This window comes from Dipodomys spectabilis, unplaced genomic scaffold (genome assembly GCF_019054845.1).
Source record: "Dipodomys spectabilis isolate Male_0828 unplaced genomic scaffold, ASM1905484v1 ptg000146l, whole genome shotgun sequence".
NCBI classification, from domain to species: domain Eukaryota; kingdom Metazoa; phylum Chordata; class Mammalia; order Rodentia; family Heteromyidae; genus Dipodomys; species Dipodomys spectabilis.
The window spans coordinates 2442377-2469041 of NW_024870823.1; the positions used below are offsets into that span (position 1 = coordinate 2442377).

At 45.3% G+C, this 26665-nt stretch overlaps 1 protein-coding gene across 1 annotated transcript in view; it reads left to right on the forward strand.

The window, feature by feature from the left end:
• Positions 1–26665, forward strand: part of Sptb (spectrin beta, erythrocytic) — a 109839-nt gene that overhangs the window by 52993 nt on the left and 30181 nt on the right. The window contains exons 2-9 of the mRNA XM_042691838.1: positions 564–765; positions 18915–19066; positions 20199–20372; positions 22632–22723; positions 23667–23747; positions 24054–24169; positions 24590–24702; positions 25750–25937. Of these exons, the coding sequence (XP_042547772.1) occupies positions 618–765; positions 18915–19066; positions 20199–20372; positions 22632–22723; positions 23667–23747; positions 24054–24169; positions 24590–24702; positions 25750–25937 (1064 nt within the window). The 5' untranslated portion in view covers positions 564–617. The remainder of the gene's footprint in view (positions 1–563; positions 766–18914; positions 19067–20198; positions 20373–22631; positions 22724–23666; positions 23748–24053; positions 24170–24589; positions 24703–25749; positions 25938–26665) is intronic.

Consider the following 26665-nt stretch of genomic DNA (forward strand, 5'->3'; position numbering starts at 1 on the left):
AGCATGGGCAGCTGCCCAGGAACAGTGGCATTAGTGGCAGCTTGCTGCTCACAGTCCTCTCTCCCTGGTCATTCCTGTTTGAGTCACACTCAGCCGACTTCCAGGTTCTCCCTTCTCCTGTCCCTGTCTCCCCCGCCAGGCTGGCTCCTGGCCTCGGTCCACAGGGCGGGGGCTGCTCGTCCTGGCTCCTGGCTGGTCCCCCCACCAGCCTCTGGCTCTCAGGATTGCTGCCTTTCTTGCGGCTGCTGCTCCCAGGGTGGCAGCACTGGGTTTTGAGAAAGCAGGCTCACTGCGACTGATGTCTCCACCTGCTGGCCATCCTGACCCTTGCGGCATGCAGCTCTCCATCTCCATCGGCGCCACGGCTGCCGTTACTGTGGCTGCTGCTGCAATATTTTATAACACACAGCCCAGAGACCCTGGGTAGGAAGCATGTCCCCGCAGACGACACTATGGGCTACTTCCATTAAGATCTGCTCCTGCTGGACGCTCCGAGTAAGTTTTCCCCGAGAAAAGTGCGAGGGGTAGACGGCTAACCCTCTGACTGTCTTGCTGTCCCCTAGGGGCTCTTCCATGAAGACTGAGGCGGGCGTAGCTGCTGAGAAGAGCCTGCTGACATGACATCGGCCACAGAGTTTGAAAACGTGGGCAACCAGCCACCGTACAGCCGGATCAATGCTCGCTGGGATGCCCCGGACGACGAGCTGGATAATGACAACAGCTCAGCCAGGCTCTTTGAGAGGTCCCGGATCAAGGCCTTGGCAGGTACTGCTTGGGGCTGTTGGGGGTTAGAAGAGTGGGCTCACAATCCCCAGGTCTATGCCCCTCATAACTGTGGTGAAGTGTGTGTGTGTGTGTGTGTGTGTGTGTGTGTTGGGTGAGCCCCAGCAGCAATGGAGACATGTCTGCACAGCTTATAAAGGCTTTCCACCACCTCCATCCCCAGGAGCCCGGCTCTAGCAGCCTTGCCTTGAGGTATCCTCTACTTCCTTCAAAGAGACCCTGTGAGGCAGGAGGTGTTAGAGTTGGTACCAGGTGGATTCTACCTTCTGCCTCTGTTCAAAGGAACCTGTGGCCAACGTCAGAAGTATAAGAAAGTCTGGGCAAAGGAGTATCTAAAGGGCCAGGCAGACAGGCACAGGTGCCAGAGGCCTTTTATGCACTTTGATTTCCTGCCTGGGCTTAGAGACAAGAATTACTATCGTCTTTTCTATGGTACCAATAGAAAAGAAGAAATTGAGAACAAATAGAAGCCTCCTCACATTGTCTCAGGAAGGATTTTCTGGATGGAACCTCTCATCCTTAAACTAGAATTAGATTTGTGCTAAGCAGATTCATAATAGATTTCTTGGTGTGTGTGTGTGTGTGTGTGTGTGTGTGTGTGTGCGCACGCGTGTGCATGCGCACGTGCACACACACATGGAGAGGGAAAGAAAAAAGGAAGAGAGTATCTTATGTCTCTAGCAGAAATGGCTTTTCCTCCCCCTGCTGACTGAGATCTGATTTCCAGATTCCCACCTCGGCCTCCCACCCCCACCCCCCACACACTGATCCTGTGACTATTATCTCCCTGGAACTTGATTCAGGGGAATTATATTCTGATGCTAAGTCCTTGGCCAACCAAGAAAGTTTGAACTACATGAGGGGTGAGGGAGAGGTTCCTTCATATTATTGTACATCAGCATCTCCGATTGGACTCGAACACCATCACTGATTGCTCCCATCTGCTACCTTGTAAATAAAGCAAAATCTCTCCATAAGTTCTTTCTGGAATGAGTCTCCTGGTATCTCTTAAGGCCCTGTATGAAGTTGATGGTGACTCTCTTCCTCTGTTCTGTCTTTCACTCCATTCCCAGATACTGTGCTCCCTGGTTGACCTTAAGGCATGAACAGGGGCCTGGGCGTTTCTGGGACTTCAGTGACTTATTACCTCGGGAGTATTTGGGCTCCCCACTTCATAAAGGAACGCGGCATCTCATCCCCATTGTCATGACAGGACATCTGCTCTGGCCTCAGACATCACCCTTTGTGTTCTATAGAAATTCCCTTTCTCCTTCCTTCATTTCCTCCTCTCCTTCCCAGATTTCATGAAATTCTCCCGTTGTGTTCCTTGAAATATATTAGCAGGGGCCCCTTGCTTTTTCCTTTGTAATTTTAACCTCTTTAATCAAACTAAAGTGAAACCCTTACTTTGTCAGCCATGTTTTATCCTCCATATATCTCAGTGCTAGAGTAGGTTGGGCCAGGTGGCCCTGGCGGCACAGGGGAAGTGATGGTACCATGTTGCATAATATTTGCCCAAGGATGAAACAAGGAGGGAGCCTGTCCTGTGTGTATATTCTTTGATTTATTTCCCAGATGCTTTATTTTTTTAGGACACTAAGGTAAACTCCACTTAAACAAATATTTATTGTATTCCTGCCAGGTTTAAAGCCACCCCCCAACCCCTACTCTCCAACCAGACATGAAAGGAGTGGGGAGTGGGGCGTCACAGAGATGAATTTAGTATAACATCTGTCTCTAAGGAGTTTATAATCTATTAGGGGAAAAAATGAACTCTGCCCACAATTAATTAGCATGAGGAGAATTAGAGAAGAACTGTGGGGCAGACACATAAATTAGCAATGAAAAGCAAAGGAGATACACAAAGAATCAGAATAGTTCGTGGGGGAATTAATTGTTGAGCTGGGGATGGAAGGGGTGTGTGATTGAGCCAGGCAGAAGGGCGAGAACTTCTCCAAGTGACCTCTGGGTATGGTGGCCAGGTCAGATAAGCTTCCTGGGAACTGGTGGTGAGGGATTAAAGAGGTGAGCACAGGAAGGCATCATGTCAGAAGCTTCATGGTCAGTTCTAATGGATCAATGGACCAGAGTCTTTGTGGGGGTTTCTGTTTGTTTGTTGCCAGTCCTGAGGCTGAACTCAGGGCCTGAGCACTGTCCCTGAGCTCTTTTTGCTCAAGACTAGCATTGTACCACTTGAGCCACAGTACCACTTCCAGTTTTTTCTGTTTATGTGGTGCTGAGGAATCAAACCCAAGGCTTTGTGCATGCTAGGCAAGCACTCTACCACTAAGCCACATTCCCAGCCCCAAACAGAGCCTTTCCTAATCCAGGCTCTGCCTGCTTGCACCTGTTCCTCACCAAGGATGTGTTGAACATGTTACCTACAAGGAGAGAGAACCCACACTTAAATACTTGAGTGTTTGGTTTACAAGTAAACATGGAAGTTTTGGGTCCTTTCAATGCTTTTATCAACAACAGAAGCAGTGGGCAGTCTTTTTCCTCCTGGGAGGTTGCTCAGAGTAACTTTCACTAGAAGCTAAACTTTGCAAAGGTCCACCCAGATGGACCCATTCTGCTGGGTGGACAATGCAGAGAAAGAGACAGCTCTCCCTAGGTTTAACTTCCTGGCATTATTTTTTCAGTATTGTGTCTCAGGCCACCTTAGCAGTATAAGCAGAAGCCAGCCTGTTCAGTGGGGCCCTAGGAAGAGGAAGCTACCTTTGATCCTGTCATGTCAGCATTTGAGTCAGCATGCTCTTTTACTTCTCTCCACGCACAAGAGGCCCAGAAAGCATTCATCCCTCTGCTTCTTTTTCTCTTTCTTTTTTTGTTTTTATTTTTCTCTTTTCTGTGTGTGTGTGTGTGAGAGAGAGAGAGAGAGAGAGAGAGAGAGAGAGAGAGAGAGATTCCTAGTCTTGAACTCCAGGCCTAGGCAATGTCCCTGACCATTTTTGCTCAAGGCCAGCACTCTACCACTTAAGCCACAGCGCCTCTCTTCAGGCCTTTCAGTGGTGAAAGGAGCTATGAGTCTCACAAACCATCCTGCTAGCTTCACACTTTGATCCTCGGATCTCAGTCTCCTAGGTAGCTAGGATTACAGGCGTGAGCCACTGGCACCCTGCTACCTCTTTATTTGCTTCTTATTTGTTGACGACAGTCTGTTTTGTAGGAATATGTACAAGGTTGAGGAGACTGGGCTGGAAATTTCTTTCAGGTCTTGAGTTCAGACCGACCTGGACTGCAATCCCTTTACCTCTGTCTCCCTTGTTGCTCAGATTACAGGTACAAACCACTATGCCCAGCTTGTTGGCCTGGCTTGTTGATTGAGATGGAGTTTTGCTAACTTTTTGTTTGGCTTGTCTAGAAAGGCCTCGTTTAGAAGAAAAAGTCAGGTACCAGGGAAATTAGGCTAAGGCTTTTGCTTAGAGCTCTTGTCTCCTTCTCCTTTCCCTGAGGCCTTATCCCCATGAGAATGATGTACCATACTTTGCAGCTGCGTTCTTGGCATTAAGGCCATCCAGTCCAGGATATTAGCTGTGAATCTACTATCCTAAGAAACCAAGAAGGTGACAGACTTCATCACCATACCATGCCTCCTAGCCCGGCAGCCACTCTAGATCCTTCTCTACCCAATGACCTGTAGTTCAAAGACTATCAGCTTAGCTAGACTCTATCTTTTCTACTTCATAAGATAACATTTTCTCGGCCCTAAAGGAATTACTCTTACTTTGCCTTTCCTACAATTCCCAGCTTTTCCTCCTTGGGCCTAAATAAACAAGCCATATGGTAGCCCTGCTCTCATATATAAAACCCTGACCTTTCTCTAGAATGAATGGCTTTCCATTTGAAGAGCACAATCCACCTGACTAAGGTGACAGACTTGCTAGGGAAAGGAACTTACAGATAAAGATGGATTTGACCTTGACAATGCTAAAGAGAGGTTGGGGGCCCAGCAGGAATATTTTCCTGGATCCTTGAGCAGGTTTTATCTCCCTAAGGTCTAAGTCTCCCTAAGTCTCTGTCTGGTAGCACTTCCCAGGGTAAGAAGCAGGTAGCTGAAGGTTCCTCCTGAACAGAGGCTTTGATGATAACTGTCTCTGCTTTCTTTTGGAACCTGCTTTAAGAAATTAGAGAAAAAAAAAAAAAAAAAAGGAATAGCAGAATGGCCCTCATTCCTGTCCCTCCAAAATCTCCTAGCCCTCATGTTTTAGTAGGAAATCCCCAGGGTCTCCTTAAGCCACCTCACTGTCGAACTCCATTTCCTTTCCTTCCTCTTTGTAACATGAGCCACTAGTAAAGATGTGGCCATCTGGATGAGAAATGCAGCGTTACTAGCTACAGGGAATCACAATCCAGGATGCTGCCTTCTATACTGACCCTATCCCAAGAGGCCCCAGCCTGCCTGTGTACCCACCCCGCACCTTCTTACGGCCCATACCCCAGTGACTGGAATGAGAGACAATCAGGACAGATGTGACTTCGCTGGGAGAGGAAGAAGTGAGGAATGCAGCAGAAAGCTTCTCTCCAAAGAGAAACCCTGTGTATTAGTCTCCTCCCCTCTCTGTCTTCCTCCTTCCTGCTCCCCCTGCCTTGTGCACACATACGCACACGCACACACACTCACACACACACACAGCTTGGCATCCCAGCATCCCATAGGCTGCCCACTGGGTGATTTATGACTCCTCAGTGTACAGAAGCATCTCAAAGATTGCAGTGCGGAGAACAGTCCAGAGCCTCCTGAGGGGGGCCTGTGAAGAAGACAGGGCTGACATGTTCTGTCTCAGTCTTTCTCCTCTTTGTTGTCTGTTCTAGCAGTTGCTAAGAGAGAAACTAAACAGAGCCCCTCCTTTAAAAACAAAAACAAATAAAAACAAGTGCTTGACATTGTGCAGCCTGTTCCATTTTGCCTTTAAGTTGGGATCCAATGATGTTTCAAACTGGAGGCAAGCTTCCTTTCCGCATTCTTTCTTTGCAGCCTTCTTTCTGGGAGTGAGATGAGGGCAGAGAATGTGGCATTACAGCAGGGGCACTGCAGGCAGCAGCCCTGTACTCTGAGGTACGTAGGTGCTGCCACTTAGAACCCTGACCACCTTCCTGACCCACTGGACCAGGCCCCAAGGTTACAGTCAGTTGACCAGCAGACATTCCACCAGAGCCTCAGAATGGTGGTCCTCAGACCCTGCTGCTCCCTGTCCTCCTTTCTTGGCTGTCCAGGGACTCCGTAGAGAGGGAGGCATGGGGAGCAAAGGTCCTGTCCCAGGATGCTGCTGTGCCCAGTGACCTAGGAAGGGCTTTGTGTCCAGAGGGTAAACGATTTTCTCCAGGAGCAGGGTTTTACCATTTGCTCCGGGGCCGGGGGGGGGGGGGGGGTCCTGTTGCTTCTTGGCAGCTTGCTAAATTGGTAGATTCCAAGGCAGGTGCTTGCTCTTCATCGTCCGAGAACCTCTCCAGCTACCTGGGAACACAGAGATGGTGTCATTGATGAGAAGCTTGAATTTTTTTTCCTTCTCAGATTTCACACATAAAGTTGAATTTTATTTAGAGATTATATGTTAGGAAAAGATACTATTCAAGGAAATATGTGTGATCCATCATTAGCCATCATATTAACACATTGGCAAAGGAAAAATAAAATTGGATCAGCAATTTTCTCTCGAAGGTCAACAGATTGTCCCAACCCCGCGCCACAGGCCACGCAACCTGACCCCCTTACCTGTGCAGGGAAACGGCAAGAGAGGCCCGCACAACTCCTGTGCCATGTGGTCCAGGGCAGGGCTTCTCTATGCAGGCCACCATACCGTTTCCTGTTGTCCCCTCTCCTCTCTCAGTGAAAGCTCTTCTTCCTCTTTGAGCCTCTTTGCAGAAGCGGCTGCTTCCTTCTAGGGGTAATTGCTATCTATCATTGTGAAGATACTTTATCAAATATTAATACATCGGGGTTAATAATAAGATTGCCTCCTCCCCGTGCAGTGTCGTCTGAGCAACCATGTTAATAGCCTCCTCCATCTTTGGGCCATTCCTGTGGGTCCTTTGCTTCATTCTCAAGGGCAAGTGCTCACAGCAGGCCTCCTAGGAGCACTAGTTCCTGCTCCCGCTCCCCAGCTCCTCAGGTTCTCTTGCATGCTGCTCTACTGACGAGGTGCCAAGGGTGTTGTTTTCTGAGCATCTGTTCTATTTTGTTCATTCCCCTCCCTTTTTTTTTTGCCATATCACTGAGAATAAAAGGGAGGTGTCTGGCAGCTAGGTGCCTGGGAACAGTTTGCCTCCAAACTCTCTGGCCTCGGACACTGGAAACTGGATCAGCCAGGGACTCTCACCTTACAGTCCAGTGAGAGAGCAGATCAAATAATCATCTGCATATTTGTATACACACATGGTTGCATGATGGCAAGCCATAAGAAATGCTGTGGTGGTGTCCTGGAAGCTGTACGAGTCTATAACATTAACCATAGCTTATACCTCATCCAAAAGAGGAATGGGGGTTTGCGAGGAAGTGGTGTCATTCTTCTGCCTTCCTGCTGTTATAGTCAGCGATCTTGGCTGGCTGAGCCACCTATCTGCACCTCAGGGCCTCTGTTTCCTCACCTGAACACCAGGGGCTTGAACTGGATGATACTTGTGGTTCTTCCAGCTCTCAGAGTCCCCAAAAGCCACCTGTGGGACAGTGCTAATGAATGCTTATCTGTGCAACGCCAAGAAGCTTTGAGACCTGGCTTGGAGGCAAGGAATGCATCATTTCTAGCAAATCCGTAGATTTCTTCAGAAAACTTGACTAGGCTGCATCTGGAATTGTCTGGATCTACACAGCTTCCTCTCTCCGGTGAGCGTACCTTCTCTGCTAGCCACCACTGGCTGTGGGAAACACATACTAACAACAGCTGGCCTTTACACAGCTGCTTCGTGTCCCATATGCTTTACACAGATTGTCCATGACCCTACTGTGGCCTGTGAAATGTGTTTATTCCCTTAACAGAGTCAGGTAAGATGGGAAACCTGAGTTTTAATGAGCACTGGTTGTTGGTTCTAGCACACAGACCTTTTTTATTTTTTTTTTAAGGACAGTATTGGTGTTTGAACTTAGGGCCTCAGGCTTGCTAGGCTAATTGTGATACCAATGAACTGTGCTTCCAGTCCTTCCCTACCCCTTGTCTTTCTCATCAACCAGTTTTACCCAAAACTTCAGGTTATAAGCTAGTTAAATATAAACTTTCTCAAGAGGGCTATCTTTTTGACTTTTTATTGATTCCTCGGGGTTTATGAACTATAAGCCCTATTCTTTTCAAATCTGTTGTTTCTTATTATTAAAACTAATATATGTTCACAGCAGAAATTTAGAACATATAAATAAGCAAGCAAAAAAAGAAATATCACCTACACTTTACAACCCAATTTTATCTTTTATACATGTAAATTGGTAACCTGATTCTTTTCCCTTAAACATATCATATCCTATCATGTTCTTCATATCTTCATTAGTACACTAATATATAAAATGATTATCTGCTACTTTTGTTATTATTCTCAATTGTGTGTGTGCGCATGCACCAGTTCTGGGTCTTGAACTCAGAGCTTGGGTGCTGTCTCTGAGCTTTTTTGCTCAAGGCTAGTGCTCTACCACTTGAGTCACAGCTCTACTTTCAACTTTTTGGAAGTTTGTTGGAGATCAGCGTCTCACAGACTTTCCTGTTTAAGCTGGCTTCCAACTTCGATCTTCAGGTCTCTGGCTTCTGCGTAGTTAGGATTACAGGCATAAGCCACCTGTGCCCAGTTTCTATTCTTTATTAGTTGTTGGAGTTTTTGTGTTTGTTTTTCGGGTTTTTTCTGGTGCTGGTAATTGGGGCTTGAACTCAGGGCCTGGCCATTTTTCCTTAGCTTTTTACTACACATGCACATATACATATTAGATAAAACTCAAAAGCTCTTTGGGGCAAAAAGTTTTGTTCCTACTTCAGTCTTCTGATTGCTCAGCTCTCCCCCCCAACTTCTGTCAACTATTTCTTTTGTATCTTTCCATGAATATTTTATGCTTATCTACCCAAATAAATAATGTGTATTGGGTTTTCCCAGGTTTGTTTTAATAACTGCATTGTGCTATGCTTTTCTCTCCAAATATCTTTCAAATTGCTTTACATTAATACCTAAAAGCCCCCTCATTCTTTTTGTCAATTGTGTAGCACTTCATTGTATGGACATATAATTTTAATTTAGCCAGTCTTCTATATAGTATATACTGAAGTTCTTTACAAACTATTTTACTTAACTATTTTTTAATAGATAGAATAAAATTATGTGTAGATTGTCTTGCAAATAAGCAAATATCTGTAGGATAAATTCCTAGAAGTGGAATTACTGGGTCCAAAAGTTTGTGTATTTGTAATTCTGATTGGTCTTGCCAACTTGCCTTTCAAAGAGGTTGCCCCAGTTACACCCTCTCCAGAAACATATAGGCTTTGTTCTCTACATCCTTGCCAATACCATATTTTATCAGGCTTCTTTTGATCTTTCCCATCTGATAAATGAAACATAGTACTTGAGTATACTTCCATTTTACTTTCTTGGGTTTTTTTTTTTTTGTAATATTATGATTGAACTCAAGGCTTCAAGCTTGCTAGGCAAGGACTCTACCACTTGAGCCACCCCCAAGACTTTGCTTTTGGTTTGTTTTTAAGATAGTATGTCTCACTTTTGTCCAGGCTGGCTTTGGACTTCAGTCCTCCTACCACCACCTTCCAAGTAGCTGGGATTATAAGCATGCCTCACCACACCCTGCTTCATAATTTTGACGTTTAATGTAAAGTTTTTCAAACATACAAAATACAGCAGAGGCAAAGGAAAATGAAAAGTCACCCAAATTTAATAATTACTAATGAATTTCCTTTTTTGTTTGGGAGGTTGAAGCATTTTAAAACTAAGAGCATCACGTTTTTACCTCTAATTACTTTAGTACATATCTGAAAGACAAGAACATTTCACACCTAAACCTAGTACCATAATTATACCAACAAATTAATTTTTAAAACCCCTAACATCTAATACCTACTTGATATTCATACTATCTCAATTGTCTAACAAATGTCTTTTATGATTAATTCAAACTATTAAGGAACATGTATTAGATGTGTGTGTCTGTGTGTCTGTGTGTATGCACGAATGCATGTGCTCAAGAGAGTTTTTAATTTGTATTACTAGTGTGAGTAGTTTGGACAACTTTTCATATATGAAAGAAACTTGAAAATTTTTTGGTTAACTCTTGGTTCACATTTTAAAAATCATTTCCCTTATTTTTTTTTAATTTTTATTTTTTTATTGTGAAAATAATGTACAGAGGGGTTACAATTACATGGGCAAGATAGTGAGTACATTTCTTATCAAGCATTGTAGCCTCCTCCTTTGTTTACCCTTCCCATCCCTTCCGATCCTCCCTCCCCCCACCCAATTCTTCCCCCCCCCCCCAAGTTGTTTTTTTTTTGGTCTGGTCGTGGGGCCTGAACTCTGGGCCTGGGCGCTGTCCCTCAGCTCTTCAGTTCAAGGCTAGCGCTCTACCACTTGAGCCACAGTGCCACTTCCAGCTTTTTTTTTTTCTGCTTATGTGGTGCTGAGGAATCGAGCCCAGGGCCTCATGCATGCAAGGCAAGCACTCTACCACTGAGCCACCTTCCCAGCCCGTCCCCCCCCAAGTTGTAAAGTTCGTTTTCGACATGACAACTTGTACTTCTCATTGTTGCAACAGGTCCACCTGTATCCTTATTTAAACGACTTGTTTTTCCCCTTCCCCTCCACAAATTATACCGATATCAAATACAGTGAAAGCAGGGGTTATACTGTGGGGGAGGGACATACAAAGCAACAAAGAAATAATCTTATAATTGCGTTAGAAACAAATGCGTGAAAGAAAAAAAAAACATTTAAAATACATATCGTAGGGTTCATTTTCCTAGCATCACCTTATCTGACCTTTTCTGCTTGACTCATACATATACTAGATATTGCAAATAAGGGAAATCATGGGACCTATGTTTCTTTGGGCTTGGCTTACTTAATATAATTTTTTCCAAGTCTTTCCATTTCCTAACAAATGGGGCAATGTCATTCTTTCTGTTGGAGGCATAGAATTCCATTGTGTATATATACCACATTTTCTTGATCCATTCGTCTACTGAGGGGCATCTGGGTTGGTTCCAGATCTTAGCTATGGTAAATAATGCTGCAATAAACATAGTTGTGCTGGTAGCTTTAGTGTGGTCTTAGAAAGGTTGGACAGCCGGGCGCTGGTGGCTCACGCCTGTAATCCTAGCTACTCAGGAGGCTGAGATCTGAGGATCGCGGTTCAAAGCCAGCCCTGGCAGGAGAGACCGTGAGACTCCTATCTCCAATAAACCACCAGAAAACCGGAAGTGGCGCTGTAGCTCAAGTGGTAGAGTGCTCGCCTTGAGCTGAAGAGCTGAGGGACAGCACCCAGGCCCAGAGTTCAAGCCCCACGACCGACAAAAAAAAAAAAAGAAAGGTTGGACAAATGGGATTGCATGAAGTTGCAGAGCTTCTGCATGGCAAAGGACATAGCTAGCAAGATCAATAGAAACCCCACGGTTGGGAGAAGATCTTCACTAGCCATACAATGGACAAGGGTCTCATATCTAAAATGTACTTGGAACTCAAAAAATTAAATCCCCCAACAACAAATCCTCAAAGAAACAACTGCCCAATAAATAAGTGGGCTAATGACTTAAAGAGAAACTTCTCTGAAGAAGAGAGAAGGATGGCCAATAGACACATGAAGAAATGCTCAACCTCCCTAGCCATAAAAGAAATGCAAATCAAAACAACATTGAGATACCACCTCACCCCGGTTAGAATGGCAAAGATCAAGAACTCTAATAACAACAGATGCTGGAGGGGATGTGGACAGAAGGGAACCTTACTTCATTGTTGGTGGGAGTGTAAACTTGTTCAACCACTTTGGAAAGTAATATGGAGGTTCCTCAAAAGACCCCACATAGAGCTCCCCAATGACCCAGCAATCCCACTTTTGGGCATTTACTCATTTCCCTTATTAATCTATAGGCTTTGATGTTAGTTTTTTATCATTGTAACAAATACCTGAGACAATTAAGTTATAAAGAGAAAAGGTTGTTAGGCATGGTGGCTCACACTTTAATCCCAGTTAATCAGGAGGTAGGACTGAGAAGACAGAGCTACTGGGCTAGCTCAAGAAGAAGTTAGTGCATGTTTGACATCCCAGCTACAGGGGAGGTTTAAGTAGTTGAATCATGATCTAGGATGGCCTGAGCAAAAAAATGGGAGATCCTGATTTTTGAAAATTAACTAGAGTAAAAAGGAGTTGGAGTCATGGCTCAAGTGGTAGAACCCCGTCCCTAACAAGCATGAATTTAAACCCTAGTACCATAGTAGCCAGACTTGTAGTTTATAAAGTTTCAGTCCATGATGATTGACACCAGTGCCTTGGGCCTGTGATAAGGCAGTACTTCATGGTGAGGAGGGAATAGTAGAGTCGAACATCTCCTTTTATGAACACACACACACACACACACACGCACACACACACACACACACACACACACACACACACACACACAGCCCTGAAGTCCATAATCCTCTTCAATGGCATGTCCCTCAATGTCCTGAAGCCCTCCTGTTAGAGGGTCAAATGGAGGACCAAGCCCTTGATACATACGCATTAAGGGAGCATTCTACATCCAAATTGCAGCAGTATTCTTTACATAGGAAGTAAACTAGCCTGTGAAGTGTTACAGACACCTCCTTTGTTTCCCATTGCTTATGGTATTCTATCCCTCACACAGTTGTTTTTTTAATGGTTAAACTTTCAACCTTTATTTTAAGGCTTTATTTAGAAAGTCCTTTTCTACATTAACATTATTTTGACAAGCCATTCTACCATGACTGATTGTGATACTTGTAGGCTTTCATTTTGTGTATTTCTTTTCTTTTCTTTTCTTTTTGCAAGTCGTGGGGCCTGAACTCTGGGCCTGGGCACTGTCCCTCAGCTCTTCACCTCAAGGCGAGCACTGTACCACTTGAGCCATAGCACCACGTCCAGCTTTTTTTGGCTTAGGTGGTGCTGAGGAATTGAACCCAGGGCCTCATGCATGCTAAGCAAGCACTCTACCACTGAGCCACCTTCCCAGCCATATATTTCAATTCTGATCCAAATGAAATTTATCCTGGAGTATGAAATATAAATTTAACTTTTCCTGAGTGGCCATATTGTTTTGTCAACATCTTTTACTGAAGAACCTATCTTTTCCCCTTCATATTTGAAATATCCCTTAATCAGATATTAAATGCCTATATGTACTTAGGACTATTTCTGTACCATTAATATGTTCCAGTTTCAGATGTAGTATCACCTAGTTTTACTGTAGGCTCCACCTAAACTGGGAAGTTTAGGTGCCTTTTATTTTACTCTTGCTATTTGTTCTTTGAAAGGAAAAACTTGTGGGAAGTTTAGATGCCTTTTATTGTACTCCTACTGTTTACTCTAACTAATTTTCATAGTTATTTCTGTTTGTTTTTACAATATAATTTTGAATCATTTGTCTAGTTGCTCCCAATATTACATTGGATAATTTAAATATATTTGAATACTGATAAATCTATGTATTAATTTGAGATAAGTTGAAGGCTTCATAATATTGAGACTTTTTTTTTCCATTGGTCATGAAGCTTGAACTCAGGATTTGGGTGCTATTCCTAAGCTCTTTTTGCTCAAGTTTAGCACTCTACCACTTTGAGCCACAGTACCACTTCTGGTTTTCTGGTGGTTAATTGGAGATAAGAGTCTCATAGACTTTCCTGCCTGGGCTGGCTTTGAACTGCGATCCTCAGGTCTTAGCCTCCTGAGTCACTAGGATTATAAGCATGAGCCACTGGCACCCAGAAATACTGAGACTTTTTTAAATGAATAATTCAGCATCCCTTTCTATTTGTTCAAATTTTCTTTTGTATAGGCTCACAGCCCCTAAGGTTTTCTATATATAGATTTTTATACTTCCTTGAAAATGTAACCTGAAATACTGTGTCTTGTTTTTATTGTGGACCTGCCAAGTTAATATTTTAGCAAATAATCCTGCCACTGTTTCCTTTCTTGGTTCCTTTTGCTTCTAGCATTAAATCTAATTTTTTCTTTTAGTTCTGGGGATAAAGTCTAGACACTTTAATTCTATAAATTTCTAAGATTCTTACTGTGGGAATTTCCATATTCTGATTCATCCTAAGTTCTCTCCCTAACTAGACAAGTGCTCCCCCACTTGAGCCATGGCCCCACCCTTCCATCCCCTGTTTAAAACTTCTTTTTTACCTTTCTTTATTTCATTCATTCGTTCATTCATTTGCTCATTTATTTTCTCGTGTGTGTGTGTGTGTGTGTGTGTGTGTGTGTGTGTGTGTGTGTGTGTGTGTGTGTTCAGTACTAGGGCTGGAGCTCTGTATAAGTTCTGTCCCCGACTTTTTCACTCAAGGCTGGTGCTCTACCACTTGAGCTGCACTTCTGGACGTTTGGTAGTTAATTAGGGATAAGGGTCTCATGAGGCTTTTCTGCCCAAGATGGCTTTGAACTGTGATCCTTAGAACTCTAAGGAATCTAAGGATCCTTAGATTCTTAGAATTGAGTAGCTCAGATTAGAGGCATGAGACACCAGCACCCAGCTTAAAACCTATTTTCCACTTGTCTTCTTCTAATCTGCAGCAACTCAGTAGCCCGTGAACAAGCTTTATCCTTTCATGCTTGTCTGCTCAGGCTCATTATATCTCCCTGCCTCCCCTCCCCTTCTTCCTGTCCAAGTGCTTTTCTTCACGAGGACCCCCTTGATGACTCCAATTAGAAATGTCCTTTCTCTTCTTGGACTCCACAACCATCGATTGTATATGCCACTTATCTGTGACAGCATTTGTGTTAGTAAAATGAACTGCCATTTATTTCCTGTGTGGTCACAAAAGTAGTCATGAGTAAATTTATGTCCTGTTTCCTTAACTAGATCCCAAGGCATCAGGGAGAGTAAGTCTGCCTTATGCCCTTGTAGCCTCTAGCACAGACCTTTGGACATGGTAACAGTAATGATGGTTTTGTCTCTTGGCCTTCTGGCTCAGGTCAGGTATAAGATCTGCTCTTGCCTATACTAGTGGTGGTGAGAATGTCAACAATAGTTCACATAATAGTATGCTTTCTGGATGCCAGCACTTTCCATGATATATTCATCACAGCATGAGAATTTGAGGGGTGTTTGGTGTCATGGTTATACCTCATACTCTTTGAAAGGGGAGTTTGAGAGAAAAATAAAATCATCATGACACTCAGACAATTCTGGGTCAGATGATCAGGAACGAAGATGAATTTTCTAGGAGCAGCCTAACACATGAGAGAATGCAGGTAATCATGGCCTAAGAAGGAAAGGGAGAGGAAGAGCAGCAGAGAAGAATAAATGGGCCCTGGTTTGATTCTGCAGACACAAGCCTGTCTATGCTCACTCATTCTTTTCTTCATGGGTTCAGCCATGCTGAGGCTTCCTTCCCATAGTGGGTCCCCTGGAGACACCAGTACTGGTGCCCACCCTCCTTCCCACCTGTCCATACCACCAGGGTTCTCAGCCCAGCTGGCTGTGGGCCACCTGTCTCTCCTGCACTTGGAAGGCTCCTGAGGAGTGACTGTCTGGGCTGTGCAGGAGTGAATGTGCTGAGCATGCTTGATGTGGAGCAGCCGGAGCAAACAAGCTAATGGAAATTAATCCCCACCCCTGGGCCTTTTCTCTCCTTTTGATCATCATTAGCTGCTCGGAATTTTCCCCATGTCTCAACACTGCAGAAATGTTTCAGAGTGTAGGGATTCTGGGTAATTTTCCCCCCAGCCTTTAAGGTAAGGCAGCCAGAAGGGTACCTGCTGTGCTCTAAACCTGCAGCTCCGGCGCTCTAGTAGGTCTAGTAGGTATCATTTGTGTGTAGAAAAAACAGGGAAATCTAAGGGTGTTTTAGTAGACTTCAGTGCCAACATATACATATATATGCATATATATGTCTATGTCAGTCCAGCAGCCTAGAATTAAATACTGTGTTCCCTGCTTAACGCACACCCTTACTCTTTATCAGATGCAAATAAATAGGTCTTAGCATTTGTGTGGAAATTTCAGATTCTTAAACACAGGGAGACTAAAAGGAGAAAATGACTGTAGTTTTTGAGAATGCTCACCTCCAAAGGTGCTAAAATGTCAGCCCCTTAGTCAAATCTTCCACATCTGGGTGGAAGGATGAGCAACTTAAAGAACAGGTCTGGTCAGGTGTCAGTGGTTCATACCTATAATCCTAGCTACTCAGGAGGCTGAGATCTTACAACCACAGTTCAAAAACCAGCTCGAGTAGGAAAGTCCGTGAGACATCTTATCTCCGATAAACCTCCAGAAAACCAGAAGTGGTGCTGTGGCTCAAGTGGTAGAGCACTCGCCTCTAGGTGAAGAGGTGAAGGACAGCACTCAGGCCCAGACCAACCGAAAAAGTAATAAATTTTAAAAATTTTAAAAAAGAACAGGTCTGGTTTCTAGGAGAAGCCCAGGGACTGTAGCTGGTTGTATTGAACCCCAACATACCCCAGAGAAATGTGCTTGCTTTCTGTCCAACATGTTATCAGATTTTTAGTTAGGTTGCATTTGTCCTTGAAAACAGGACAGTGCTTGGATTTGCTGCTGCCAAAACGGTAAGGTGGCGGTCACTCTGTCAAACTTTGGCCAGAATGAATGAAGAATGCCATTTAAATCTTACATATATTTAAAATTAGTATGCACTATTGTAGTCCTTCTCTTTTTTTAGTAAGTGTCAGAGGGAGGGGGTACGAGGGCTAGCACTCAGGACCTAGGCCCTGTCCCTGAGCTTTTGTGCTCAAGGCCAATGCTCTACCACTTGAGCCACAGCTGTACTTCCTGGCTTTCGGGTGGTTCCTTGGAGATAAGAGTCTCATGAACATTCCTGTCTGGGCTGGTTTTGAATCCCAATCCTCAGATTTCAACCTCCTGAGTAGCAAGGATTATAGGTATAAGCCACTGGCACCGGGTATATTTCTTCTCTCTTTAGAATATTGTCTAGATAGCTGTTGTACAATGTTCACACATGACTCAAACACCAATCATATTTATAATAGAGTCTATGTGTGCAAGGATGAGGCCCATCTTTTCTGTCCTTGGATTCTCTGCCTCCTTTCAGGCAGTGGCACCTGAGGCTTGTACAGTAAACATTTGCTGAATGAATGAACAGATGAATAAAGAAGCTGAGTTCCTAACACTAAAATAGCCATGAAGTCAGAAGGAACCTGATGCTGCCAGCCTCAGGAACTGCCAACATTATGCCCTTGAGGAGCACTGGCTGAGCTCCGCTTTTTGTTGCTGTTAAGTCAGATATTTAATCATTTAAAAAGAGCCAACCAAACCCTTCTATGGTTTGGGCTCAGCTGAGCGAGCATACAGCCAGCCACTTCCAGCTGACATTCTCTCCTGGCTGGGTCACTGTGTGACTCCCTTTGCTGTGTCTTCTCTCCAAACACTGGTCCTCCATGGGGATCTTGTAGGCTAGCAGGCCCAGCCACACTACCAGGTCAGCTCCTATCTTGAGTCTGTAAACCTGAGTGCCCAGAAACTGACTGTCAGACACTTCACAAAACCAAACACACAGATCATTCATGTCACCTTCTCTCCTGCTTTTATTTTTTTGATATTTTGTTTTGAGAATCATGGGGCTTGAACTCAGGACCTGAGCTCTGTCCTTGAGCTTTTTCACTCAAGGGTAGCACTCCGCCACTTTGAGCCACAGATCCACTTTCCGATTTTCTGGTGATTAATTGGAGATAAGAATCTCGGAGACTTTCCTGCCTGGGCTGGCTTTGAGTGTGATCCTTAAATCTAAGCTTCCTGAGTAGCTAGGATTATAGGTATAAGCTACCAGCACCCAGCTTCTCCTGTTGTTTTGATTTTGTTTCTTTTCCTTCTCTGTTTGCTATTCTTTTCTCTTGCTTTTTTCCTCTCTGCCATTCTTTCCCCTTTCTTTGTGCTATCATAGTCTTCAGTCTTCTCTCTAGTCTTAACCTGAAGAGACCACCAGCATTTCTTTGTACAGAACCACCAAGTTTTCACTTGAGCTAGTATATCATGGGTTGGGGGCTTGGTCTTTGCTGATTTGCCAGTGTCTTGTCATCTCTCCCAGGACTGAAGATCAAGAGCCCTTGCTTGCCATTCTGGGTGTGAGAGATAGTGTAATTCTATGGGTAGCTCCCAGTCCAAACCTTCATGCTCTTAATCCCATGTGGATCATAGTTTGGCATATCCTAACTTCTTTGACACTTCATTCTCCTCTACCTTCAAGGAACTCTTTGAAGGCAGGCAATTTGGTTTACTGTATGGCACCATCAAGCCTAGAATGGCCTGCCACCTTGTAGGAATTGAATAGATGTTTGTCTAGTTACCCACAGTGCATATGAGGAACAAATACTCTGTGCCAGATTCCAGGCTGTAGAGATGGAGTGGATAACCAGACAGACTTTTCTAGGCCCAGGGAGCCATAGTCTTTCAGGAAAGATCAATTATCAACTAATACTTGGAAAAGTGAAAGCAGGGGCCAGAGGACACATGAGGGCCCATTCCAGGAAGCGTCAGGAAAAGCTCCCCTAAGAATCTTAATAGGCAGGAGTTAGGCAAAGAGAACAGAGAAGAGTTGAGAGACTAAGAGAACATTCTAAGAAGAGGGAATTTTGGATGGATGGACGGATGGATGGAGGGACAGATGGACAGACTAGTGAGTGAATCTGGCATTGGAACCTAAATTTGGTGAGATCGTTATATAGAATATCCTAACTGGCAGTGGGAATCATGGGTGAATCAAGTAGTCTCATCTTGATACTGTATATAGAGAGTGCTGGCTGTGGTTTGTGAGCTCTGGTGTGGCCCCAGGTTGCCAGAGATCCACATGCTCCCAGAATACCCCAGCTTCCTCTGCCAGGCATGAGTAAACCTGGGATTTAGAGAAAAATGTTTTAGTTGGTCCCATGGGATATAGCCCTGACCACCTCAGGCTCAGCTCACTCAAGGCTCATCTCCCTAACCCCACTCCAACCCCACCAGACGAGCGGGAAGTTGTTCAGAAGAAGACCTTCACAAAGTGGGTGAACTCTCACCTGGCTCGGGTGTCCTGCCGCATCAGCGATCTCTACAAGGACCTGCGGGATGGGCGGATGCTCATCAAGCTGCTGGAGGTTCTCTCTGGAGAAATGCTGGTAATGCTCTGGTCTGTGCTGTGCCCCTCCCTGGCTTGGTGATTGGTGCCATCAGCCCCTCTTTCGTAAAGGCATTTTGTGGCCTATTTCTCCAGGCCTGCCAGGGTTTTCTCCCTGTTCCTTTGCAAAGTTACAGTACTTTCCTAGTCAAGTGTCTATGTGGCTGACCAGGTTCCCTCACCTCTTCCCAGAACTTCTTGCTCCTCCCCACTCCCCATCCCTCCATGCTTTTTGCAGAAGCCATACAGAGTTTTGTCATTCTCACTGGGATCTGGGCATCTGGACAGGCCTGTAATGGCTCCCCACTCAGGCCAAGATATATGGATTACTGGAGAAATTTGCACCCATCTTGGAACCAAAAGGAGAATAGAGAAGATAGTTTTCTGTGTGCTTTACCACACATGCAAGTGGAGATCTGTTAGAGCTCCTCCCTCTTTGTTGTACCTACCTGGCCGTCTGGTAGCCTCTGAAGGAGAGGCTTAATTGCTTTCTCTGTGACCTGGGGCCTATCAAAGCAGGACCTTCTTGGCCTCCATTTCCTCCATATGTAAAATGAAGTACTCTGAGATCTTCAGGTTTGAATGAACAACTACCTTGTTCTGTTGCCTTTTTTTAAACTCCAGAATGAATTCCTACTTTTTAACCTCATATTATACTGAAATTATATTTGAAGGCCTCCCTGGGATACTTCTGATGGTACATTTAACGTCAATTATGATTCCTCCCCACCCCCAGTCCCCTGGGTTCTGTCTCTGAGCATCCTGAGAGAGGAAGTTGGTTATTGGGTCTGAGTCCCTTAGCCATCATCAAGCTAAAAGTTATTCTTATCATTGATCAGCAGTAAGTAGTTCTTAGAACTGCACTTGGCACATAGTAAGTGCTCAGTTAACTGTCCATTGGTGTGATCAGAAAGGGCATCCATGCCTGGTTACAGAGCTCTGAGTGTAGAGACAATAAGCCTCTGAACTTTGCTGAGAGGAAGGGGTTGAAAGGTGTCAGGAGCAACTGCAGGACTTGGAGTTCGGCCTGCAAGATGGAGGGTGGGCTGATGACAAGATTGGTCCAGGCTTCAGGGACCTCTGGGGTGACCGTTCCCTCTCTCTGTGCCCATGGGGGCCACTGCTGTCCCTAGCCAAGGCCCACCAAGGGGAAGATGCGCATCCACTGCCTGGAGAACGTGGACAAGGCCTTACAGTTCCTCAAGGAGCAGCGTGTACACCTGGAGAACATGGGCTCCCATGACATCGTGGATGGCAACCACCGCCTGGTCCTGGGCCTCATCTGGACCATTATCCTCCGCTTCCAGGTGGGTCCTGGGGGCAGAGGGAACTGAAGAAGAGTCTCAAAACTAGCCAGGCTCTGGGATATTTGCATCCTACTAGACAATGATTGTTGACAGAGGAACTGATCTTCTGTGTCATTCCAAAGTGCCAAAGCTGAGGTTAGCTTCTCAGCTATAATCTTCTGAGGGAGAAAATAATACAAGTTAATTAGTACCTACATTGCAGTCTCCTGGAAGACTTGCTTTTTAATATCTTCCTTCCTCCCATGGAGCTTCTTGGTTCTTAAAATAATTTGGTTTAGAAACTGAAAAAAAAAGTGCAGAAAATCCGCTTTTGTGTATCTGTGTCAGTACTGGGACTTGAACTCAGGGCCTGATACTCTTTTTTTTTTTTTGCCAGTCCTGGGGCTTGAACTTAGGGCCTGGGCACTGTCCCTGAGCTTCTTTTGCTCAAGGAGAGCACTCTACCACTTGAGCCACGGTGCCACTTCTGTTTATATGGCATTGAGGAGTCAAACCCAGGGCTTTATGCATGCTAGTCAAGCACTCTACCTCTAAGCCATATTCCTGGCCTGGACCTGATACTCTTGCTTGGCTTTTTTGCTCAAGGTTGGCACTCTGCCATTTGACACACCTCCAGTTCTAACTTTTTTTTTGGGGGGGAGGGGTCCGGTGGGACCTGAACTCTGGGCCTGAGCGCTGTCCCTCAGCTCTTCAGCTCAAGGCTAACGCTCTACCACTTGAGCCACAGCACCACTTCCGGCTTTTTTCTTTTTGCTTATGTGGTGCTGAGGAATGGAACCCAGGGCTTCATGCATGCAAGACAAGCGCTCTACCACTGAGCCACCTTCCCAGCCCCCAGTTCTAACTTTTTGCTGGTTAATTGGAGATAAAAGGGTCTCAACAATTTTGCCTGCCTGGGCAAGCTTTGAACTGGGATCCTCAGATCTCAGTCTCAAGTAGAAAAAAAAAATCTGCTTTTATACTTTTCCATCAGAACCCTCTCTTCATGAAATTCAGTCTAGATTACTTGTAAGGATATTTAGAAAGCGTGGGGGAAAGACATCAGGGCCTTTGCACCTACTGGCTTGGGGAAGGGAAGGCCATGGGTGGAGGTCAGGGAAGAAGAAGAAGAAGACAGCACACAACTCACAGACTAAGGTCCTCATTCTACAGGTCTTGGATGTCTGATCTCACTCACGAGTACAGGAGATTAAACAATAAATACAGCAGAATGATGGATGAAAAAGGAACTACATATTAGATTAGTCACTTTTCTTACAGCCATAACAAAATACCTGACAGAAACAGCCTACAGGAGGAAGCATTTATTTTGCTCAGAGTTTCAGAGGTATCAGTCCATCATGGTAGAAAGAACATCCCAGAGCAGAGCAGATCGTGTCACAGGAGCCAAGAAGCAGAGAGAAAAGAGTGCCAGTGCACACAAGCCCTCTCCTTTTCCTCCTTTTATTCCATCAGCCGCTATTGGCTGATGGAATAAATGATAGAATGTGGTGCTTCCCACATTCAGAATCAAGCCTTCCCTTCCCTTCTTAGTTGATCCTCTTTGGGAAGATCCTGACAGACACACCTAGGCGTGTGCTTGCTTGCTTGCTTGCTTGCTTTTTTTTTTTTTTGGTTGAGAGCTTTGAATTCTGGGCCTGGGCACTGTCCCTGAGCTCTTCAGTTCAAGGAGTGTGCTCTGTACTCTACCACTTAAGCCACAGCACCACTTCCAGCTTTATGGTAGTTAATTGGAGATAAGATTTTCACGGACTTTCCTGCCCAGGCTGCCTTTGAACTACAATCCTCAGATCTCAGCCTCTTGAGTAGTTAGGATTACTGGCATAAGCCACCAGTGCCCAGCAAGTGTGTTGTCTTAATTCCCTAAGCTTCTCTCAATATAAATTGAGAATCAAGTAAACTTCACAAAAATGCTAATGTTAAAAGCAATAGCACATGAATTTTTTAAAAAATCAATACCATACGATGTTCATGTTATTCTACTGCCTTGGGGAACATTATACCTTCAGACGAGTCATGAGGACATCTTGCCACTTCTCAGCATCTTGTTAGAATTACCTGTCTCCTCTGATATGAGGAAGTCATTCCTATGCTTCCTAGCTGACTGAGGCAGGGACTGACTTGAATTATGATCTGGGGGCTAAAGTGAGTGACCATTGGGGAGGTGGAGAGGCCTAAAGAGAGTCTCTCAGGAAGAGCAGAAAGGCATGGAGCCACATGTAAATCTATTTCATCTCTCTCTTCTTCTGCCATTCTCAGATTCAAGACATTGTTGTCCAAACTCAGGAAGGTCGTGAGACACGCTCAGCCAAGGATGCGTTGCTCTTGTGGTGCCAGATGAAGACGGCAGGGTGTGTATGCCTGGGAAGCCTGCCGTGTCCACATTCACCAGCAGCCCTGTGCTTCCTGCAGGGACTGACATCCCCAAGGGCACTGGACATCACCATCCACAGCTATGGCAGGGTCAACATAATGGTTATAATTCTATTCTGCCCTCACTGTTTGAAGTCTGGAATATAGGATTCTTCTCCAAAGTTGCCTCTGGCTAGACTGGGTCTTGTCAGTGTGTGTATGGGCCACAGCTTAAAGGGGCATCTTTGTATTAATTAGCTATGCCCCCCTATGTTGAAACAACTCAAGAGACACATCCATTTCTTTCCTGACATCTTAACCATCAATTCATACACTTGTCTGACCTCAAAAGGATCTATTTCTGAGTGTGTATGTGTGTGTGTGTGTGTGTGTGCGTGTGTGTGTGCACATGTGTGCGCATGTATGCTGGTCCTGAGGCTTGAACTCAGGCCTAGGCACTGGCCCTGAATTTCTTCTGCTTCAAGCTAGTACTCTAGCACTTGTGCCACAGCTCTATTTCTGGCTTTTTTTTTTTTTTGAGGGAGGGTAAGTTTATTGGAGATAAGAATCTCACAGACTTCCTGCCCAGGCTGGCTTTGAGCTAAGATCTTTAGATCTCAGCCTCCTTATCTCAGCTGGAATTATAAGCTTGAGCCATCAATGCCCAGCTTTATTTCCTTCTCTTTCTCTTACTTCTTTCCCCTCCCCTCTCTCTTTCTTTTGTGGTAATGAACTCAGGGCCTCATGTTGGTTATTCTAGTATTCTACCACTTGAGCCATGCCTCCAGCCCTGCTTTATGCTGGTTAATTAGAGATGGAGTCTAGCAAACTTTTCTGCCCAAGCTGCCCTCAAACTGTGATCCTCCAGATCTCAGCCTCCTGAATAGCTAGGGTTATTCAAAAGAATCTTTTCTTAAATCTTTATGTTTGTCTTGGATACAGCTACCCCCATGTCAATGTCACCAACTTCACCTCCAGCTGGAAGGATGGCCTGGCCTTTAATGCCCTGATACATAAGCACCGGTAAGAGCAAGAGGAGGACCCTGGGAACTGATGGGTATTTGGGAACCATGGGAATGGTACCCCTCCTGTCTCTTCCCTGTTTACAGTTGACTTCCCACAGTGGCCCTGCCTTCTTTAAGCTCAGTCACACCTGTTCCTTCCTTCCAAGATGGTGCCCATAGCTAGCCCCTCTTCTTTGCTCCTGTCTCTCAGTTCTCTTGTCTGTCCATTTCCCTGTATTGCCTAGAGTCCTTGCTGCATGCTGGGCAACTTTAGAGGCGGGGCTACCATGGCCACTCCCTTTTAACAGTCCAGCTTTGCCCCTAGGCCTGACCTGATTGACTTTGACAAGCTGAAGGATTCCAATGCCCGGCATAACCTAGAGCACGCTTTTGATGTGGCTGAGCGCCAGCTGGGCATCATCCCGCTCCTCGACCCAGAGGGTGAGTCACTCCCACCTCGCTACTCCAGAGGGAGACATTCCTGGAATTGTCCAGGATGACAGGATTGTGCTTCCAGGCTTGTCCAGGCGCCTGGTGAACGATGAGCACAGAGAGGGACAGAGCCAGGCCAGAGCTCTGTGATGAGCTTGCTGCTCTGCTCCAAGTGGGTTCCCCTCACCTCACCTGGCCTGGGTCCCTTAGACTTTGAAGCCTTCTTCTTTCTGCTTCTGTAAAATGAGGTCCTAATATGGATGTCATCAGGTTAAAGTCGTAGGCCTTTCACTCCTCCGTTCTTGTCCCATTGGTTGTCACTTGGTGCCTGCGGTTGGACTTCAGGTTGGAGGAACTGCTGCTAAGCCCTGGAAAGCTAATCTTTCTGGCTTCTGATGAGGCGCTGAGGATATACCGTTTCCCTTACAGATGTCTTCACTGAGAACCCTGATGAGAAGTCCATCATCACCTACGTGGTAGCGTTTTACCACTACTTCTCTAAGATGAAGGTGCTGGCAGTGGAGGGCAAGCGTGTGGGCAAGGTACCGTGCTATTTATCCACACAGTATCATCTTCTTCCTACCTTCCATTCCTGTGATGGACTGTGAGGCTCCCAGTCCATCCCAAGAGCTTCGTGTTTGGAATCCCAGCTGTAGTGAGGGTACAGAATACTTGGACCCCATTTCTTCTAAAGCTTCCTAGAAAGTCAGCCTTCGAGCTACCTCCAAAGGAGCAGGTCCACATCTGTCCTGCAAGGATCTATATAGCCTGAAGCTCTAAGCCTACCCTCTACCTGGCGTCCCGTTCCCACAAGCATTCCCAGGGGAACCATTGCAGGCCCTTATTTGTTTTGCTTGTCATGGCTCTACCTCACAATATACTAGGAACCCAGCTCTCTGTATAGAGCCCATGTCTCATTCCATTATCTCTTGTAGGGTAGGAACAATTCCTCATTCATCTTTGAATGTAACAGCCCTGTGATTAGCAAAAACAAGGCCTGTATGCCCTCCATGCCTAATCAACAGTTGAAACTAGGGCCTGATATGTAGCTTACGTGGTAGAACACCTGCCTAACAAGCATGAAGCCCTGAGTTAAAACCCCAGTAGAGCAGTAAAGAAAAGAAAATTAAAAAGAAACCCTGACCCCTCTAGGGCCTAGTATGTTGGTGGTCCCAACACCAGAATAATCTTTTATAGGATTAGGGGAGCATCAGGCTACTCCTGGACCCTAGTTGGGTCAGTGCATGAGAAGGGCTTCATCTGAGCATGATGACACATGCCTATAATCCCAGAACTTAAGATGCTGAGGCAGAAAGATCATAAGTTCCTGGCAAGCTTGGGCTACATATAGCAAGACCCAGTTGCCCTACCCCCAAAACAAGAAGGAAGAGGCAGGCTTCACCTACCTGCAGTACACCTCTTCTACCTGGGCACCAGTCTGGGCCTGGAAGGATAAACTCAACCTAGAGTACTCCAGAGCTTGCAGGGTGGGAGCTGCACTTTGGGGCACCTTGGTTGTGGTTCTTGGAGGTGGCCTCATTGGTGGCATTACCCTTGTAATGAGAATGAGTAATAAGGTGATTCCTTAGGTCATTGACCACGCCATCGAGACTGAGAAGATGATTGAAAAGTACAGTGGACTAGCCTCAGACCTGCTCACCTGGATCGAACAGACCATCAGCGTCCTGAACAGCCGCAAGTTTGCCAACTCGTTGACTGGTGTCCAGCAGCAGCTACAGGCCTTCAGCACTTACCGCACTGTGGAGAAGCCACCTAAGTAAGTGGGGCTCATCAGGAGCTGAGAAGCCAACTGCCCAGAGGTAGAGCCAGACTCTTGGCATCATGAAGTGTTTCCACAAGGCAGTCTTGAGGCTCCAGAGCCACACATCTGTCGTCTGCTTCACGCTTTTCTCGGCCACTCTCCTGCTATCAGCTTTTAGGAAACAGTTGCTGATGTGAAATCCTGACTCATAGCCAAAGAAAGTGCTTTTCTTGACCCCCAAGGAAGATTGGGTAGGGAGATGTGCATTGTGAATCTCTTTGGAGAGCCCATGTTGAAGATCTCCTCTCTTAGTCTATTCCCTGAGCTATGGTTGTTTTCTGGTGATGAGCTTGATATTCTTTAGCTGTGTGAGGCCTTGCAATCTTTTTCTCTCTCATCTGTCACTGCTCACCAGAAGAGCTCTACGCCTGTTTCTCAAGCTCTCTATAACCCCACCACATGCATGTACTTACAGCCATTCACACACAACCATGCATACACATGTGTATATGTGCATGCACATAATCACACGCATTTATGCAGATATACACTTCCATGCATGTATTCACAATTATGTACAAATGCAACACATGGGCACCTGTACACAAACACATGCACATACACAACCACACATGCATGGGTGTGCACATAGTTTATTCATGCACATGCACACACAACCATGAAAGCATATGCATGAATGCGTTCACAAACATGCACACGTATGCAAGCATGTACATACACAT